The sequence below is a fragment of the Ptiloglossa arizonensis genome, chromosome 6 (assembly GCF_051014685.1).
Source record: "Ptiloglossa arizonensis isolate GNS036 chromosome 6, iyPtiAriz1_principal, whole genome shotgun sequence".
Lineage (NCBI taxonomy): Eukaryota > Metazoa > Arthropoda > Insecta > Hymenoptera > Colletidae > Ptiloglossa > Ptiloglossa arizonensis.
The window spans coordinates 658,612-678,289 of NC_135053.1; the positions used below are offsets into that span (position 1 = coordinate 658,612).

Here is a 19,678-nt window from a genome sequence, read left to right on the forward strand (position 1 = left end):
AAAGAAGTAGATTCGACAGAGTACCAGATATATAGATCTATTTTTACGTTTATTTTATTATTTATTTTAGATTTTTTGTTAATGTTGTATTATTAAATATTAATAATATAATATTTAATAGCAACTCAGTTTTTATATCATATAGTCCCTGGGTCGTAATGTAAATAGTTCTTCTTATAGTCACATTTGACAAAATTTAAAAAACACCGACTTATGGGATGCTTTAGGTTAACATTTTTAAGGTCTCGATCGATCTCCAGCACTATCAAATCATTTATAATTTATTTTTCATTCTATATGAAAATTATACGTAATATCCAATAAATTAAATAAGAATCACTATCAACATAACGTTTAAAATACGAATAACTTTAACTTTAGTTCATTTCAAATCGAGGTCATAAATTATCCTAAATATTAAACTTGGACGAATCCTTCTGGAATTAACCCCTCGCAGACAGACATTTTGGAGCATGTGTGTTACATGGATCGAGTATCTAAAAATTACGTTATCTGCCGTATAAATTTTATTTCAATTTAACGAACCTTTACAATCGGAATTAAGAAATCAAATGAATCGAGTTACAGATATAAAAGGTTCTTTTCTCGATTCTTTTGCTATCGTAACTATTGAAAATAATATGGCAGGAAGAATGAAGAATATCGTTTGTTCGATTATATCAAGCGAGATATCAAAATTAATCAAACCCTTTATTACGACGTTTCGATTATATCGCAGTATGTAAGTATACATATATATGTTATAATGGTCTTGTAAGCCCCTCATCGGTGCTACAACCAGGGCCATAATCACGTCTCATCCATAAAATTTGGAAGAGTATGATTACTTCGCAATATTTTATTTTCGACTATTCAGATTCTATCAGATGACACAGATTTCATGTATCGTACTTAATTGTTATTTATTAGACCATGAGACTATCATATTCTCTTAACCCACGAAAGGACACTATTGAGCACGAACGTTAAACACAAGTGTACAATTTTGGAGTAAATGCAGGAAATCATCGCGTATTTAAAGTTTACTTATTTTAATTCAAGTAAATCAATTATTATCGATTTGTGGATATTTGATCACTTCGTCGATCCATCTGCACCGATATTACAGAAAATCGTACTGTCTTATGATCGAAATATCGCAATACAAAATTCAAATAATTCCACTACCTTGTTCGATATAACCAAATAAACTATACATTCCTACGTGGTAAAAATATATCGCCAAAAATATCTCGATTTACCGTATAAAATAAATTTCTTTGATGAAATTTCTGAATAAAATCGACGCGAACAGTTTCCATTGCTATCGTAGCTTACCAAAAAGAAACACCCGTGTAAAATAAATTTCTTTGATGAAATTTTGGAACAAAAATCAATACCAAAAGTTCTCGCTGTTATCGTAGCTTACCGAAAAGAAACACCCGTGTAAAATAAATTTCTTTGATGAAATTTTGTAACAGAAATCGATACCAAAAATTCTCGCTGTTATCGTAGCTTACCGAAAAGAAACACCCGTGTAAAATAAATTTCTTTGATGAAATTTTGGAACAAAAGTCCATACAAAAAGTTCTCGCTGTTATCGTAACTTACCGTAAAGAAACACACGTGTAGAATGATTTTTCGATAAAAAAAAAACAAATTAACGCAAACAGTTTCCAATATTATCGTAACTCGTTGAAATACTCCAGCCCTTGTCCGCAAAGGTTCCATAAACAACACCGATCGAAAAAACGCTGGAGGTCGTTCGAGTGACTGGAAAGTCTTCAAAGAACGAACGGAAAAGTCGGCGGAAAAAATAGTCGTAAAAGGAAAACTATTCGCGAGAGAAGACCGAGCGTATCGAGAGGTCAAAATTCGCTCGGCGAAGACAAGAGAAAAGACAGAAGGAGGAAAGAAAAACAGGGTCGGTCTCACCTGCAGCTGCAGCTGCAGCGGCCGCGGCCGCCGCGGGGTACTGCCATAAGGTGGGCGGCCATGCGGCTGTGGCCGCGGCCGTGGCGGCGGTGGCGGCGCTCGCCGCGGCGCCGATGCTACCTAGCGTGGAATTCAGGCTGGAATTCAGGCTGGAATTCAGGCTCGAGCCGAGAGCCGCGTTCAACGAGGGTGTTAGGGCTCCCGAGGGAATGGCGAGGTGGGCCGGACGGTCCTCCCCTCCAGGTCCTCCGCAATGCACCAGGGTCGCACCGCCTACTGCCATGGCCGTGCTGGAACCTAAGAACAGGCCCAGTGAAATGCATTTCTCGTTCCGCAGCTGGATTAGATTCGTTCGACGGCCCGTGAAGTCCGATTCATGGCCCATCGGCGTCCATGGTTACTTGTTCGTTGACTCGCGCTTCGATCGATTCTGCTTCGAATCTTTCCACAAGATTCTCAAGTTTCGAGTGATCTCGATTCGAGGCTTTGGACAAGATTCGAAGCTTCGAATGATCTCGATTCGATTCTATGTAGAAGATTCCTAGCCTCGATCGATCGTGGTTCAACTCTATGTACGATATTCCTAGCCTCATCGATCGTGGTTCAACTCTATGTACGATATTCCTAGCCTCGATCGATTTTCATCCAAATCTTTGAACAAGATTCGTAGCTTTGGTCGATTCTGCTTAGAATCTCTCTTTAGACAAGATTCGAAGCTTCGAATGATCTTGATTCGATTCTATGTAGAAGATTCCTAGCCTCGATCGATCGTGGTTCAACTCTATGTACGATATTCCTAGCCTCGATCGATTGTGGTTCAACTCTATGTACGATATTCCTAGCCTCGATCGATCGTGGTTCAACTCTATGTACGATATTCCTAGCCTCGATCGATTCTGCTTAGAATCTCTCTTTGGACAAGATTCGTAGCGTTGGACGATTCAGTTTGGAATGTTTGGAATTTTTCGTAGCTTTGATCGATTCTACTTGGAATCTTTGGACAAGATTTTTAAGTTTCGAATGATAAAAAAATATCGAATTAATGATACGAGTTTAAAAAAAAATTCAATTAAATACATATTTACTCGATTGCATTAATTAGATACATTTTTATAAAAATGTCCAATTGATTGTTTCTATCGATTCGAGTCTTTGGATACGATTCGTAGCTTCGATCGATCTTGCTTCGAATCGATGGATCGAATTCGTGAACAAAAGAATTATATACGTCGTGCTTTGACCTGTCTTCATTCTCGGATACGTTCGAGCTACTTAACTTTCGCTGATAATTATTACACGAAACTGTGTGAAATTGTCTTTTATACCGATTTACGCAAATTGTTCGAACTTACGGTTTTGTGTCTCTATACGCGCAAATGGACGTGCTTCCACTAATCACATCCACCGAATATTAGCAAGATCGTTGCTAATGCTAGTGCTTCCCCGATAATTGCTATCAATTGTTCGCGCGTATCGGGTTTCCGATCCAAATCGATCGCTCTTATCGATACAGAACACGAACACAGTAGAAACGAACTAATAGACTACTAACTGAACGCGTGTCGATATTTCTATCCATATCTCAAAAGCGAAGACGAAACGACCCACGGTGTATGCGACACTTTTTGTTTAAACAACCTCCCAAATACGCCGACAAAGTTTCTCGGTTTCATTCTAGATCACTGTCAGCATAAAATAGAATATATTGAATATTTTTCTTCGTAGTCTCTTCTTGACTTGAGAAAAAACACCAAGATATTTTCGATCGACAAATATTTTGATTAGCGGCAGATAAAAGAAAAAGAAAAGAGTATCTCCAAAGGATAGAGAGAACAGAAAATATTAGACAGATAACTGAAAAGAATTCCTGTTTGCTCTTGGGATTAACGTTTAAGCTTTAGCAATCTTACAAAATTTTAAGCAAACGTATTCGATACATTTGTCGTTCTAATCCATTGTTGAACAACATCCAAAGAAATGTTTCATTTTTGTCAACTTCGATTTAATTAAAATTTTACCAATACTTAATCTTAAATTCTATTTTCTATTCTTTACTTATTTATTTTCTACAATATATTCTTCTCTTCTTGTCTGCGCAATTACCCACCTTTCTTCCTCTTCTTCTTTCTATGGTGGAACTTATATTTCTTCTAATTATTACGAGTGAACGATTAGAGGATGAAGTACTCAAACGACAATCTCTCTGTCTAGTATTTCATACTTTCAATGTTCTTATGCACGATACAAGTTATATATTTTGTAAAGAATACACAAATTTTATCGTAACTTGTACACTTTTCATAATTCGAAACACACATTTTGTTGGTCCGAAATATTGCTCGGTTTCCTCTTAATCGTTTGCTTTGATGTTTCGAATTGCGCAAAAAAACGATCCTCGTTATTTGGAGAAATCTCATCGCAAAAATAGCGTAGCTGATGTAATATAATAACACACCTATCTTTTGTACCGATTACTTCTGATATGACAGTGGTGGTTGAACGTAATGGACGACAGTATGGTCTCAAACTGGTTATTAACAATACAAATCTAAATAACTAAACACGATAAGAGAGTAAGTCGTTTGATGCAAGGTTCTTAGAATATTTTAGATATTACAGAGTGTTCGCGCGAATCGACTATATCGATGCAAATAACGAGTCGTTGGATATAAGTGTTCAGTTAAATCCATGTAACTAGTCACCAAAATTATACAACAATAATATAAATAAGAATCTTGGAGACAAACTTAGATAATACCGCCTGAGAGCTGTGCGTTCAAAACCTGTTTTCACTAGTTCGTTGAGCAGTTGACTCCTATTCTATAAGAGTCATTTTCAACGCGCATAACCGATCAGTTCGCCAACAGCCTACAATGGAACGCCTTTGTTAGTCGGAAACAATCGTTTCCATTATGAAACTTCCTTTAAACTTTTCTTTAAAAAAGAAAACCACCACTAGTTAAGTCTCTGAGATTTTCATCGTGTCTAATACAAATTACAATTTAAAATCAATCGGTCGAAACATTTCTACGCTGTGTACGCATGCGTCGATTGGAATACAACTTTAATAATTCCTTGAACAATGCTACTCAAATACTGCGTTTGTTTTAGGTTTTAGAGCGATAAAGTTAATTTCATCTTTTAGAAATTATCTCGTAGGTCTACCCTCGAGCGAGAATAATTACAAACGGAATGTTATTTAAAATAACAGGTCGCTCCAGGTAGGTTAAATTCTTTCGCGACTTGTAGCACTATACTCTCCAGTTTGTAAAACTCAAAAACTATGAACGTTACTGTGTATTTTTCAAGTCTAAGAACCTTTGACGTAGTGTTTTCATTATATATTGCACTTGCTCGAATGATTCACAAGCGTTATTCGTATTCGTTTACGTTTCGCAAACAAATATTGTAGATAAATGTCACGTGTACAAAGTCATTTAAACCGAAGGATTTTTAGAAAAACGGTCTTTTCACAATTTACAAAGAGACTTTGGTTCTCATTTTGATATTTTGCCTTCGAGTAAGCGTTACATGGACGAAATAATACTTTTGGATTTAAATGGTTCATTCTCATCGGATAACTCTACTCGACATTTTTAAATGGTTTGTGTCTCCTATAGAAAAACAGTGATAACGTTAAATACACTGAACATCCTTATAATTTACAGAAGAGATATTCTATTATAAATGTTGCCTTCGAGTGAACATTACGTAAAAAAAGCAATACTTTCGGATTTAAGTGATTAATTTCGATCGAACAACACTACTCGACGTTCTTAAATCGTTCGTGTTTCTCCAATCGATAAACAGTAACAGCAGCGAGTAAAATTGTTCAAAATCTATATCCGAAGAAGAAAATTCAAAGACAGCGTACTAAATTCCTCGCGAAAAACAAATTTCATCGGACGTCATATTCCATGACCTTAATATCGAACCCTTTTAGTTTCAATGCCGAACGACCCGTTCCCAACGCAAACCATTCCGCTTCGCGAACGGGCCGCAAAATATAGTATTCGCGGTTGTCGTTTATCTTCATCAGCGATTTACAGAATTCCCTATTTTCACGCTAAAACATATTCCGTGGAAATGCCGCGAATCATTAACAAAGACGAATAATTACGATACGGGAACGATGAGGATAAATAGTGTGTTTTCCCTGTCGAGCCTATTTCATCTCTGTACGCGTTGCCATTTTATCTGGCTCGTAACAATGGAACGGCACGCCGAGAGTATGCAGCAATGGAATACTCTGCCGGGGATAGTATTTCAGCATTGTGCGACAAGGAACAAGTGACGGGTAGACGATGATTCCTGTCTTCCTGTGTCGGATACAACGGTCGTCTTCGTCCTCATCTATCTTCCTATGCCTTTATCATCCACGTCCGAATACGGTGTCGTAGAAACACCGGTTCCCATCGTGGGATCGCATAGTCGTCGAGTGTGTTTTCATAGCTCGCGATTTTCGAATCTTTTAACGATAATATCGCCTCGACTTGTGTATACCACCGTCCACGATTACGCCAAGTTCAGATCCTGGAGAGGATCTTCGGAAAATATTCCGTATCGAGTGTTGCTACACGTGGAAAGAAACAGACCGGTTGGACAAGGTGTTTGACAACGTTGTCGTACCGCGATGCTATACGAGACTATGAAATTTATATCGGTGTATCGGTTGAACGTTACAGTTATGCGGTCGTTGTACGAACAGAAATTCTAAGGACAACCTATCCTAGTAATATGGATTGATAAACTAGTCGTTTAAAATGTGTTAAATTTTACATCAAACTGTAAAAATGTCTGTTTACGTATTACGTGTATAGGGAACGAAATGAATTAAAAAGGAGGGAATCAATGGACGATACAAGACACTCGAGAAATGGAATCGAACGAGGTTGAAATCTCGACAACCGTTTCTCTACGATTTTTATCGAGCATCTTTCCGTCGCTAAAAATCTTCCCAATATTTCGAAATTGGGAAGTACGAGTAAATTTTACGTGTTCGTAAGATATTATAAACAAATCTTTATTTACGGATCTGAACGAAAGAAAGGTATCGATATAACAAACATTTAAAAAAATCAAATTGTTTACGAAAAAACACATTTCAAGACCTCTGATCGGATTTTGACCACCGAAAAGAAGAAAATTTTGTTCGAACGTGTCTATCCATTTCAATGAAATTTTATACTTGAATTTTATAGTCTCGTCTCGAGACTTCATTAGGTTTTGAGCAAATTAGGTTCATCGAGGATGATGCCGCCTGTATTTCTTTTTACTTTTAGGGATTTGATTATCCTTGTACAGGTTGTCTCAGGATTTAACAACCAACCGATGCCAAAATGTTCTATGAGTAAAAAGAAAAAAGAAAAGGTCCTATAAAAGTAGCCGAATAAACGCTACATTAAAAAGTTATGATTAAAATCATAATGAACTTCTTCTTAATACGTTACAGCATAAGAATACTAGTAAGTCGACGTCATTTGTATAATCTGTTTATGCGCGTTGCATTTACTACTAGGCATCGCTGAAAACGATAAGTGTAACTTTAATTAATCTCTTACAGTTACTACTCCCTTTTGCAACTAAAAATAATTAACCGATAATTTGTGATAATTAACAGTGCTAATAGAAGCATCACGGATCACCTTCAACGAATTCGAATATCTAATAAATACAATGTACATAAACACATTACACAAATATCATCGACTTGTTTAAATGCCATAATATTATATACTACGAGAAAGTTCATCGTAATTTCATATTTTTCTTCTAACAATTTAACCAAGCGTTCATTCGACTATATTTATACGACTTATTTTCTATTTCTGCTCGCAGAACATATTAGCACCGGTCGGTTGTTAAATTCTGGAACACCTTGTATGCTAATTATTCGCGAATATTTTCAAAAATATCTCGAATAAATCCCGGGGAGGAGTAAACTCTACGTAAAAAAGTACAAAATTTGTCCATACCTTCTACAACAGCGGAAAACTCGAATAGAATCTTATTGCGTACACTAACCACGTTTCTTTCTTCGATGAGTATCGCAAGGGTCAGTGTCGATTTTTAAATGTTTCTCACTGTAACGAAGAATTTACTACGTATAGGAATATCGAGGCTCTCGTGGCGCCCACGATGTTGCAATTCACGGGGGTATAATCCGAGACTTTTGCGAGCAACTGTACATACATGTACCTGGGATTCAAGTGAAAAATTATTCGCGTCCAAAGAATTCAGCGAGCAGCTCTCTCATCCGGCTTCCATTCTCCGTGTAACGATCCGTGTCGCGACTCGCTCGTGCGAAAAAGTATCGATATTCCGAGCAACGATTGGATAGCGCACCGATAGCGCAAACGATCACCAGGAAAACACTAGGCGGTGGATAATTACGACAGTGCGATCTAGTCGCTGGGGAAGACGAGACAAGTGGAATTCGAGGTAGAAGCGAACGATGACTGCAAACACTGGCGGCTCTCCTCCGCGATCTACCAACAAGTGATTCGTACTCGCGTATGCATATTTCCCGATGTATCGTTTCGAGCAACGACGGAGTTATGAAACGCGCGCGAGCATTGACGTATATCGATTGACTCTCGGATCGCGTACGCTCGAGACTCGGCGATTCGATGACGCGGGTACGAAGGCTCGACTCGCGTCGTTGCTCCAGAAACAGTCGGAAATTGAAATTTTAAACAAAAAAAATCGACGAAACGTTTTTTATGTTCCGAAACGTGATTATACGCAAATTGAACGTCAGAAGGAAGCGAGGTTGAAAGGTATTAGAACGAATAGACCTGCGTGCAAAATTAGTTCGTTCGAGACTCGAATATGTCTCCCAGATTTGAAAGTCGAACCTCGTCGCATATAGTATACGATATACAATTTTTTTGGAAGAAATTAAAAAGTGAAAGTTTAGAAAATACGGTGAAATATTCTTCATCTTCTTAAATTTAATCGCCCGCGAACTGGACCTTGAAACAGAGCGAGGTTGAAGGGTATTAAAACGAATAGATCTGCGTGCAAAATTAGTTCGTTCGAGACTCGAATATGTCTCCTAGAATTGAAAGTTAAACTTTATCCCATATAGTATACGATATACAATTTTTTTGGAAGAGATTAAAATGTCAAATTTTAAAAAATACGGTGAAATATTCTTTAAGCTCCGGAATATTGTTGAACGTTAAAAGGAAGCAAAATTAGAATTTGTCTTGCAAAGTTACAAATCATTGATTTGTCGCATGCTATTGAAATATCTAGATTGCTTAAAAATTGTTACAGAGGTAGCTAAGAATTGAAATTTTAGAGATGCGATGAAATGTTCTTTAAGTTCCGGAATATTGTTGAACGTTAAAAGGAAGCAAAATTAGAATTTGTCTTGCAAAGTTACAAATCATTGATTTGTCGCATGCTATTGAAATATCTAGATTACTTAAAAATTGTTACAGAGGTAGCTAAGAATTGAAATTTTAGAGATTGGATGAAATATTCTTTATGTTCTGGAATATGATTGAACGTTAAAAGGAAGCAAAGTTAGAAAATTTGAAATTGAATAGGCCAATAGATAATGTTAACCGACTCGGATTTATATCTATCACTCAAAGGTAAAGTAATCTTCTCGGTATAGGGTTGAGAAATACAGACTAGTTTAAAGTTGTTTCGGAAGCAGTCACGAAACGAAATACCTTTTACACTCTAAAGAGAAATTATCGCGAATGTAATTAAACGTCAAGAAGAAGAAACGTTTAAAGATATTAAACCGAATGGACTGACGCGTAAAGTTAATCGATTTATAATATAAAAGAAATTGAGACACGGTTTCGTCGTACTGTTAAGATATAGCGATTTAAAATTGTTTTAGAAGCAAAGCGTCAAATGTTGCAAAAATACGAAGATATAGAAACGTTTAAAGGCATTGAATCGAATGGACCGACGCGCAAAATGAATCGTCTCGAGACTCAAACGTGTCTCCCAAAGTTAAAAGTCATCGTCCCATCGTACCGTTACGGTATATCGAATTCAAATTATGTCAGGAGCACTGTGTCAAATTTAAAAAAATACGAAAAAATATCCTTTTCATTCTAAAGAGAAACTATTACGAATATAATTAAACGTCAAGAGAAATAAACGTTGAAAGATTTTAAACCGAATAGACTGTCGCATAAAGTTAATCGACTCGAACGGTCTCTTGAAATTAAAAGTCATCGTTTCACCGTAGTATTAAGTTATACAGGCTGCTTTAAAATTGTTTTAAAAGTAGTTGCACCAGGAATTTTGCAATAATATAAAGAAATGTCATTTACATTGATAAAAAGGCATCGTAAATGTAATAAAATGTCAAGAATAAGAATAGACTGATGTCAAAAGTGAAATTGTTTCCAGATTTCTCGCCTGTGCTAAATAATTGGAAAATATTAAACATTATAAGATGCATCGATCGATATAAAAACGATTTGAGAAATTTAGCACACAGAACTCGGAGATAGTCGAACAATGTCCACTCGATGTAACGAAGATAAAGGAAATTTAGTTTATTTCTGGAAAATGTAAATTTGCAGCGGCGTACACACCACGATCGTAAAACAATTCGATGTAAATCTGTACCGAAATAACTTTATACGAAATCAATAAATTTTGTAACGCGTGAAAATAAATCAAAATCAACCAGGAATGGATTCTCTCCACTCGGTATTCGAACCGTTTATAATTTCATGTATATAGAACACATACTTGCTTTAATTAAGATACGATTATGCGTGTATACCACTGTTATATTCTTCATAATATAACAATTATGCGTGTCTTCGGAAAATATCAAGTTTCTTCTTAAATAATATATTTATATATAAACGAACCGAGAGATGTGTGTGAAAACACATCGCCACTCTTACTAAAAATCATTGGCATTGAAGACTCGTACAGAAATATAACAATTTGTTTAATGTATTCCGAACAGCCAATGGAAGCAATTTATACTCGTGTGAATTTGAATATAAATGAATTTATATTCAATTTATATGCCTCTAGCTTGTAATGCATCGACTATCTTTATGTCTGTAGACACGTAGTGGGAATTATTACAATACAGATTGTTCTTCAAAATATAAATCGTTAAATACAAATTAGAACAAATCGCGAAACGATAACGTAGCATTGACTAGTCAGTCAAAATTTTGTAAAATAGTACAACGAAGCTGTAGAAAATTTCTTATTTGTAAACATACATAGAGTGGTAAAAATCTCTACCAATCGTTGAGCCCAAATTGCGTCCTTTACACTGTTTGCACTATTTACACTGTGTACACACTTCGAATCTATGGTGAAACTCGAAATCCTGGTGTTGCTACACGAATCATTTCAGACAGCGAGTAGCACCAAATGCCTTTTGCTACGCTACTTATACTACTTGAATATCTAGACTCGTCTATGGCGGTCTGTTCTAGAACATTCTCAACGACCATGGAACAATTTATTAATTTTGGAAACGCAACACTCCAATGTCGCGTTTTTGTCGAAGGAAATCTTTGCCCTATAAAATCATTTTAAATCAAAAATATAACCCCTATCTCCAAATTTTTTAATATCTATTTGATCGCTAGAAAGACTATCAAAGCGTATTGCATAAGAACAATGGTTTGTTGAAATGTTAATTGAAATTGTTTTTCAAATCTAAATATAATACTATTGTCTGCGTATTAAATATTCGATATTGATTGTCTTCTCGAACCTCGATTATTGCAACCCCGTTTATTGCGTGCAAACTTCGTGGCATTGCGTTGCATCGACAAATGAAAGAGATGGTTATTTAGCAACGAGTGAAGTTGGAGGACAAAGTATCTACTAGGGTTTCTTCTCATTGGATTGGTTACCTCGATTATTGCACTAACCTCGATCATTATACTAATTTTCAGTTTCGCTTTTCTGCAATAATGGAGCTTCTGGCTTTGTGATTTTTAAGTCAAAACAATTTTTTAAAGAATTCGTGTTTGTCCTATTACAAATGAGATTAAACTTGCACGCAACGTAACGTAATTTAAAACATTAATACTTATTTGTTCAATAGTCGCTGATTACCATCCGATTAAAAGTATGAATAACTTTTTCAGAAAAAAACTAATCATGACAATCTAAAAATTATATTCGAAGAGTTCATCAAATACAAAAAACTGAATGTACTTCTGATTGAAAGTAAAAAAATTATATTTTAAATTTAATATATAGAAACTCATGGAGCATACGTTGTCTAATAAAAAATTGTTTAAGCGTTAAATACAGTATTCTGGTTGTAAAAACTGACTGCAAAAGTCCCTGTAGGAACTGGTTACTTTTTAGCTGCCATATAATATTATATATTAAATATTCTCTTCGATTGTTAAATTCTCTTTAACGATATGAGTATTTTTCGATGCAAATTTGAAATATTCTAAATTCGGCGCAAATTGAACGCTTTGTAACAAAAATGATCCGTATCGAATAGTTGAGTTCGTATTTTCAGGAGCAGAAAAAAGTTTCCACGTTAATTGAAACTTGGTAAATCTGTTTCCCCCTTTTGTAACTCGCTGTATTCAAAATGCTAGGGGAAAAGCTTCTGGTTGATTTTACGATGCGAGAACTTCGTTAACCGATGTCATGAATTTCTAATCGCTTAAATATAATAGCACTTCGGACGGAGAACGTACGAACGAAAAAAATCGACGAACCGTTTATCGATGCTCGTTTTTAAATTGCACGCAATTCCTCGATATACTTGATCAAAAAAATCTCCTCTCTTGCCTCATTGTCGATAATTTATAATCGATGTTAGAACTCGTTAGTACTTATTCTAGGAGCTCGCTATTACAATGTTAAAATTGAAAAGAACCTACGACTTGCATTTCGTTTTTTAAATCGAAACACCGACTAAAGACTAAGCGTCTATGTCAAAATTTCCGTTAGAAAGTAATTGCCCGTCGGAAGAATATCTACTTAAAGGAAACATCGATTAATTTATTCTGTCTGGCATAAAATACGCGGCACACGTACAACTTTTATCGATACCTTCATCCCTAAAGCTTTTGAAGTTTCCTTTTTACAGGTTTATCGCAACTTCCACGTCGTTACGAACGTCACTTTAGGTGGAACACCTTGTACGTTACCTGTTCCATACATGCATGTATATAGCCTACCTCTTTGAACCGTGCACCTGCCTGTAAAACTAGAAGCTGCTCCGACAATACGAAAGACGAATTTTTTTATGCAAGCACGTATAACACGTCCGACCGTATCGTGACATAAAATTTCAAAGGCAATTTCGATGTAAATAAATTAAGCGGTCCGGATGACAAAATGTGTAACACAAACTTCCCCAGACGACCAATTCGAGTCAGTTTTACTTCGATTCGAGAAGTTAATTCTCAAAGTGTAGTATTCGTTCAAAATCAAAATGTGTTATAATGATACACTATCGATCGAAAGATCGACCACATGCAACATGGATGAAGATGAATGGTTCAGCGACTCCGCGATTTTAATTCCATTTACTTGGAAGTTTAACAAATATTCTTCTTACGACGATATTTCTTATTTATTAATGAAATCGATATTTGCAGGTTCTCAAGATTTCAATGTCCATTTGATATGCAACTGTATTGCTGGGAAAAGTTTGTAATATTGTATAGGGTGATCCACGCAACTGTTTCAGGTTATCATTTTTTCGTCATCGGTGTAGTTAGAAAGAAACTATCAAAGAAGAAAGACGAATTGCTCGAAGATTACTATATTTGTAGAATTATATATTTTTAATAAGTGCAATGTTGTATATTTGCATCCAACAATGGCATTACTTTTTTTAAGGAAAATGTATCTTTTTGCACGGATCAAATCCTCCCACACTGCAATTTTAAGCAAAAATATGGTATTATAAATATAATATTCTTCAAATAGATCATATTCTTCCGTTGATATTTTTCTCTAAATCCACCGATAACGAAGTTACGGACCAAACGGTTTCATGGACCATCCTGCGTATCCGAAAACAGATATTTTTGCAAATTAAATCGGAATTTGTAGTTTTTGCGCAATAGACAGTAATCCATCGATAACGAAACACCCTGTATGCGAAAGGAAGCAGTCGTTTATAACTATCCCTTTATAGAATATAATACCCCACTGCTGTTTTCACAATTTTTTAATCAATCTTCTTTTTTCCATCGCTGCGCCAGTTGGCAAAGCTTCGATCAATAAATCAACCGAAAAAAGAGGAGAGAAAAGAAGAAAACAAAAAATTGTGGAACAAAACACGCTTCAAAAACACTCTCCATCGACGAATTCGTTTACCAGCTACGTTTCAAATCTGATTGTCCACTTCGTCGTGCGATTAATCGAAGGCCCGCGAATTTTCGCTTTTCCGGTGCTCAGTGGGTCAGCGATATGAAAGCGCGCGCAATTTCCGCGATGAAATGAAAAAATTAACAAAGAGGAACAGTTTGCAATACTTCCCGACGAAAAAAAAAAAAAAACTATTTAGTTGGACAGCGAATAAGATTTCGCGTAATTTTTCCTTTATTAAAGAAGGTAGAAAAAAAGGTTTATTCCATCTTTTTACATAAAATTCAATTCTCTATAAGATTAATTGAAAACGTTTTTTAAAAACTACAAAAAATAACCATCGTTGTTCATGGACCGAGTTTTCTCAAAATTGAATCAATTGTTGAGACGAAAATGTCGATCTTAAATATAAAATTTATTCAAAATCAGTGGACATATGTATAGTACGCGTGCAAGAAGATTACATCTGGAGATTTGGCAGTCTATACTTGGTCCTACGAGACGAGTTAGCAGATGTAAACAAATGTATGTGATCGATGCATGAACAAAACAAAACCGAACTCACAGTCCATCTTCTTCTATCGCATGAATTTCAAACGAATGTGTTTCTCTTTACTGATTCGTTCAGTTGGATCTAGTATATATGTATGTATATTTGTCGCATTACTATTCACATATCTCGAGAGATAATTTCTAAACGAACAAGACCCGTCGTAACTCCAAATGCAATCTTTTTACTCGCGAACAGTATATACGCGCGTTCGAATGAAATTTTTTTTTTAATAGACAAAACATGACTGGGGAATCTTGAAACGTGTTTCTTTCTAAAAAAAAAAAGAAACTAAGAAGCATTTTATCGAGCACTACATACTCGTAAATACTAGAAAACATCCTTCTAATACTCTGTTTATGTTACATATTCGGCGAAAATGATTATTACGATTTGTTCATTGTAATTAAAATTTGTACAAATACAGGATATTTCTATTTCTAAAACATTTCTCGTGCATTTTAGCGAGCACAACATACTTGTAAATACTATAAAACGTCCTTCTAATACTCTGTTTATGTTACATATTCGACGAAAATGATTATTACGATTTGTTCATTCTAATTAAAATTAGTACAAATACAGGACGTTTCTTCGTTCCTTGTTTCGAATTATTCAAAAAACGCGACTTTGAAATTATTTTCAGCGATATGGTATATCATCGAAGACAAAAAAATATATTATTTATCCAACGCGATTGATCGTCATAAATGTCACAGATTCAACGCGCGCTGTCGAATAATCAACAATTCCCCGGTATCGGTAAGTTTTCGTTCATTTCTCTCGGATCGCGAGACTTTTCTTCGTTGTAGGTCGGCAAGTGGAAACGGTCGCGAAATCGTGGAATTTCCTGGGGTCGATTCGAAAGATGATCGATTTCGTACCCTCGAACAACGGAAGAGGAATTCCCGAAGAACGCCGGCAGCCCTTCGCCGGGCCCTCGTTAATATTCCGTCCAGATGTTTCGGCCGCTTTAGGAATGCCGATGGCTGCGCGATGCCCTCAAATGAAAACAGCCGTACATCCGATAACGCTTGTACCCTTGTACGCACGCAACCGCGTAGAAATATATCTAATATTCCACAGGTGAGGTTCGCGATCGCCCGCGGAACAAAAGAGGATCTTACACGCTCGCAGCGGCGAATCGATAGAGACGATTGTGACACCCTCGCGCGGCCAGAGATTCCCGCTATTTATTTTACCGTTCTTATGAATACTTTCTTGGACAATCTGAGAAACAAAACACCGTCTGGCATTCGAAAGACATTCCAAGACATTCTATCGACAAGTATACACATTACTGGATTACTTCGTTTTATTCCAAGTACTTTGCAAAAGGTTATCCGTAATCGACGTAATTGTAATAGGTTGCTCGATAAGTTTCGTCGTTCGATAAGAATGGAACTATTAGGTTCGTCGTTTTATTTTTCCGAAGATGGTACTATTGTTCGATGAACACGTGTGAAGTTTCGTGCAGATCTGTCGACTCATTCGTATATTTACTGTTGTTCAAAGTTGAAGCGTCGTAGTATTTTTTTTACAATGGAAACAACGACAAAACTTATCGAACAACCTAGTATATTACATAAAATAGTACGGGTCGATCTGATTCGTTAACCTGTATTATTTTGTACAGAAATATATTATATGCGAATGAAAAAAACAAGTACGATCGGTTGTACGAATATCGCTCGACGAATATTTTAATGAAAATATTTCCTAAAGTGATGATTTTTCGATGTAAAGTGATTGGGGCTTTGAATAATATACGATTTAAGAAAACAAACTTGACCCTTGTATATCCTCTGCACGTCTACTTACGAAAATTCTAATTATATCAAACAATATACCGCTCGACCTTTGTTCGAAGATTCTTTTGATATAATTAACAGTTTTGGAAACAGTTCAGCTTCCAGTCAAAGACGACTCACCCTGTACACATTAAATACACCTTTTTTGAATAGCGCTACAATGATGAACGAAATAAAAATTTTCGCAAACTTTCTTAAGAAGATACACACAAGTTTATTTTTACAGATCGAAGAGAGTATTTGAGGCACAAGTTGTACAATCTTGGAGGATATACTACCGTGACGTTGTTTTGGTTTCGATTGGAGCTCCAAGGACATTTTAGGGTCATTAACTTTCTTTTCAAACAAGACAATATACTTTGTTATTTACCTTTTAACAGAGACTTGTAAGACTAATACAATGATCTACGGTACAACGTTGTTCAAAGTCATCCGAGTCATCAGTAGAGAGCACTCTCGAAATTCTGTACCCAGTAAAGACACAAGTACTTTTAAAGTAAATTCCATCGAATCTTTTATGTACATATATTCGTTCAAGGAACGGTAGCATCCGATGTTACATTATTCTTATCCAATTATGCGTCTTTGAATCGGTTTAATTTTTAGACAAATGTAAAGGTTTAGCAGTTTGCAAGGTTAAATGTTCGAAACGGTGACCTTGAACGGCAATACACGCTCTGAAATTTACCCAAAAATTTGACGAGGATCGTCGACAATTACATTGGAAGAAACGGAATCGAGATCGAAAAATGTTGAAGCACCGGCCGGAGAAAAATGTTGAAGAGCGGTAGAACGAACAACGCAGCTTCTTCGCTTTAATGTCGAAAGAATGGAACGCGTGTTGCGGTCGCAAAGAAAGTTAAACGGATCCTTATAGACGCGAGACACAATGTCGTTTGAACAAAATAATTGTGTCGCGATTAAAGCGCGCAAAAGGAGCGCGCCACAAAGGAACACCGTGCTCGAGCATTCTCGAAAGAACAATGAAAATCAAGAGTATTTTCGCACGGCCGCGTCGCCCATACTGAAAAGCTCGAGCGATATTGTAAAAGCAGCTGTTTCGTCGAATCAAAATTCACTCGAAGAAAAACCGAGCCTGAACGAAAAACGGTGAACGACTTTCTTTCTCTCGAATCTTTCGCTTTCGTTCGAGCATCGCTCGAGGAAAACACGATCGTCGAGCAACAGGATACCGGATCGGTAATAAAAAAATAATAATAGTAATCGTAACGGTTGATGAAACGTCACGAGTACGGTCGCAAACGATTTCAGGCAACACCGGCGTCAAAAATGGCGTCGGTAAAGTTTTCCTTCGCGGCTTTTATTCGCTTTTGATACGCAGTAATGCTCAGGGTCGACTACATTCGCGTGTATGAAACCTGCTAAGAAAAACTCATTCTAGGCTAATTACTTTTCATACCTGTCCAACCGCGAGCTGGTATTGTTCCAGGCGTTGTGCTTAAGGCGCGTTCGTTGCGTCACCGTTTCTTCTGGCAACGCTTTTTCCAATGACAGCGACGTTTAAGAAATAGCCTACGTTGCTCGAATCGTTTCCAGATGTGCGATTACTTCCGCGTGTAGAAAAAACACGTTTTTCGAGATTATATTGGCCGACGGGGAAATTATTCAATGAAATACTCTTTAAGAGCGAACTTGTAAGTAGAAAATAATAGGGATTTCTCTGGTCGTACAGAAGTCGTCCTCTTTATTCGATAACGATTATCATCTATCCCTTAATGAAAACTTCATTTTCTTGCTTGTAGCTAGAAAATAATTGCGATTTCTCTAGTCGTAGAGAAGCAGCTCCCTTTATTCGACAATGATTATCACTTATCCCTTAATAGAAACTTGATTTTCTTGTCCGCGGGTAGAAAATAACAACGAATGTTCTAATCGTAAGGGAAGCGATTTCCTTTATTCGTTTATAGTCGTTATCTATACAGTAATTAAAATTTCATTTTCTTGCCCATGGATTGAGAATAGTAACGATACTTTTTGGTCACGCACAAGCAATTTTCTTTATTCGTTGATAGGTATCATTAAAACGTTTTCAACTGCACTTTGAATCCTCTTTGGTAACGTAAAACTCAAAGTTATTACAAAATATACATTTTTAAAAGAAAATTACACATTTATTTTGCGAGAAATAAAATGAAAATATTGTTGGAAACAATTGCCCTTCGCCAAGTTTTGTCAACTTCTTTCTAAACAAATATAAATACAATTCTAAAGTAAAAATAAGTCTTTTTGTAATAATACTCGATAGTTTAATATCACCGAAGAGGTCCTAAAGTAAAGATAAAAACATTCTCGCAATAGTAATCGCTATTGTTTACCTTTATTTGTATTCATAATTTAAAAGCTCGTTAAATAATGTAAAAACTATTTTACGGAATTAAACCCTTATTCTTAATGTGAACACGATTTCCGCCGTTATCTAAACGAATTTGTTCATTTGACATTAATTGATTTAAAAATAATAAAAAGTCAAAGTTATTCGTACCTTATTTAACACGTTTATCTTCGGTATCACCGTTTCTTATAGAATAGGCATATAATTAACCTTGTCGTTCAATCAGTGCATATTTCAATAAATATATTAATAATATTCACCGATATAAATTTGTTATTATCGTTTCATCTTTAACGTAACCCGTTCGTTTACCGATGAGGACCCAAATCGGAGATCGAAACGTTAATTAATGTTCAAGTTCGCTCGTAACAATTATTCCACTTCTATTCTTGTTAATTTATTACAACAGTATATTCGAGTATTGGAATTCTAAAAGTGTTCAAGAATTAAAAATACTTTGCGATGTTATCGATACGAATATTTTCGTACCGATAAAATAAATTTTCCGTTTAAATACTATAAATGCCTCGGTTATTTTTCTTCACTAAATATTATAGAAACAAGCTGTTCATCTTTAAGTACCTTTATAAAATGCACGTTATGCTTATTCTTCCATTTCGGTACACCTTTGACGTTTTTGTAGCAACGAATTTTAAACGTAATTTTCTTTCACTTTGTTACTAAATTAGCCTTTTAATGATTTCCGAGTTTGTACCATGCGAC

At 35.9% G+C, this 19,678-nt stretch overlaps 1 protein-coding gene across 8 annotated transcripts in view; it reads right to left on the bottom strand.

Annotated features, from left to right (window-relative positions):
- The window catches only part of Wge (BAH domain and coiled-coil containing protein winged eye), a 445,841-nt gene that overhangs the window by 32,367 nt on the left and 393,796 nt on the right, over positions 1-19,678 (bottom strand). For 6 of the 8 annotated variants that reach the window (XM_076314128.1, XM_076314127.1, XM_076314126.1 and 3 more), the window contains one exon: positions 1,936-2,232. In XM_076314128.1, the coding sequence (XP_076170243.1) occupies positions 1,936-2,232 (297 nt within the window). Of the gene's footprint in view, positions 1-1,935; positions 2,233-3,287; positions 3,411-8,133; positions 8,284-19,678 lie in introns of those variants that run through there. The other 2 variants (XM_076314129.1, XM_076314130.1) reach the window with 2 other exon arrangements.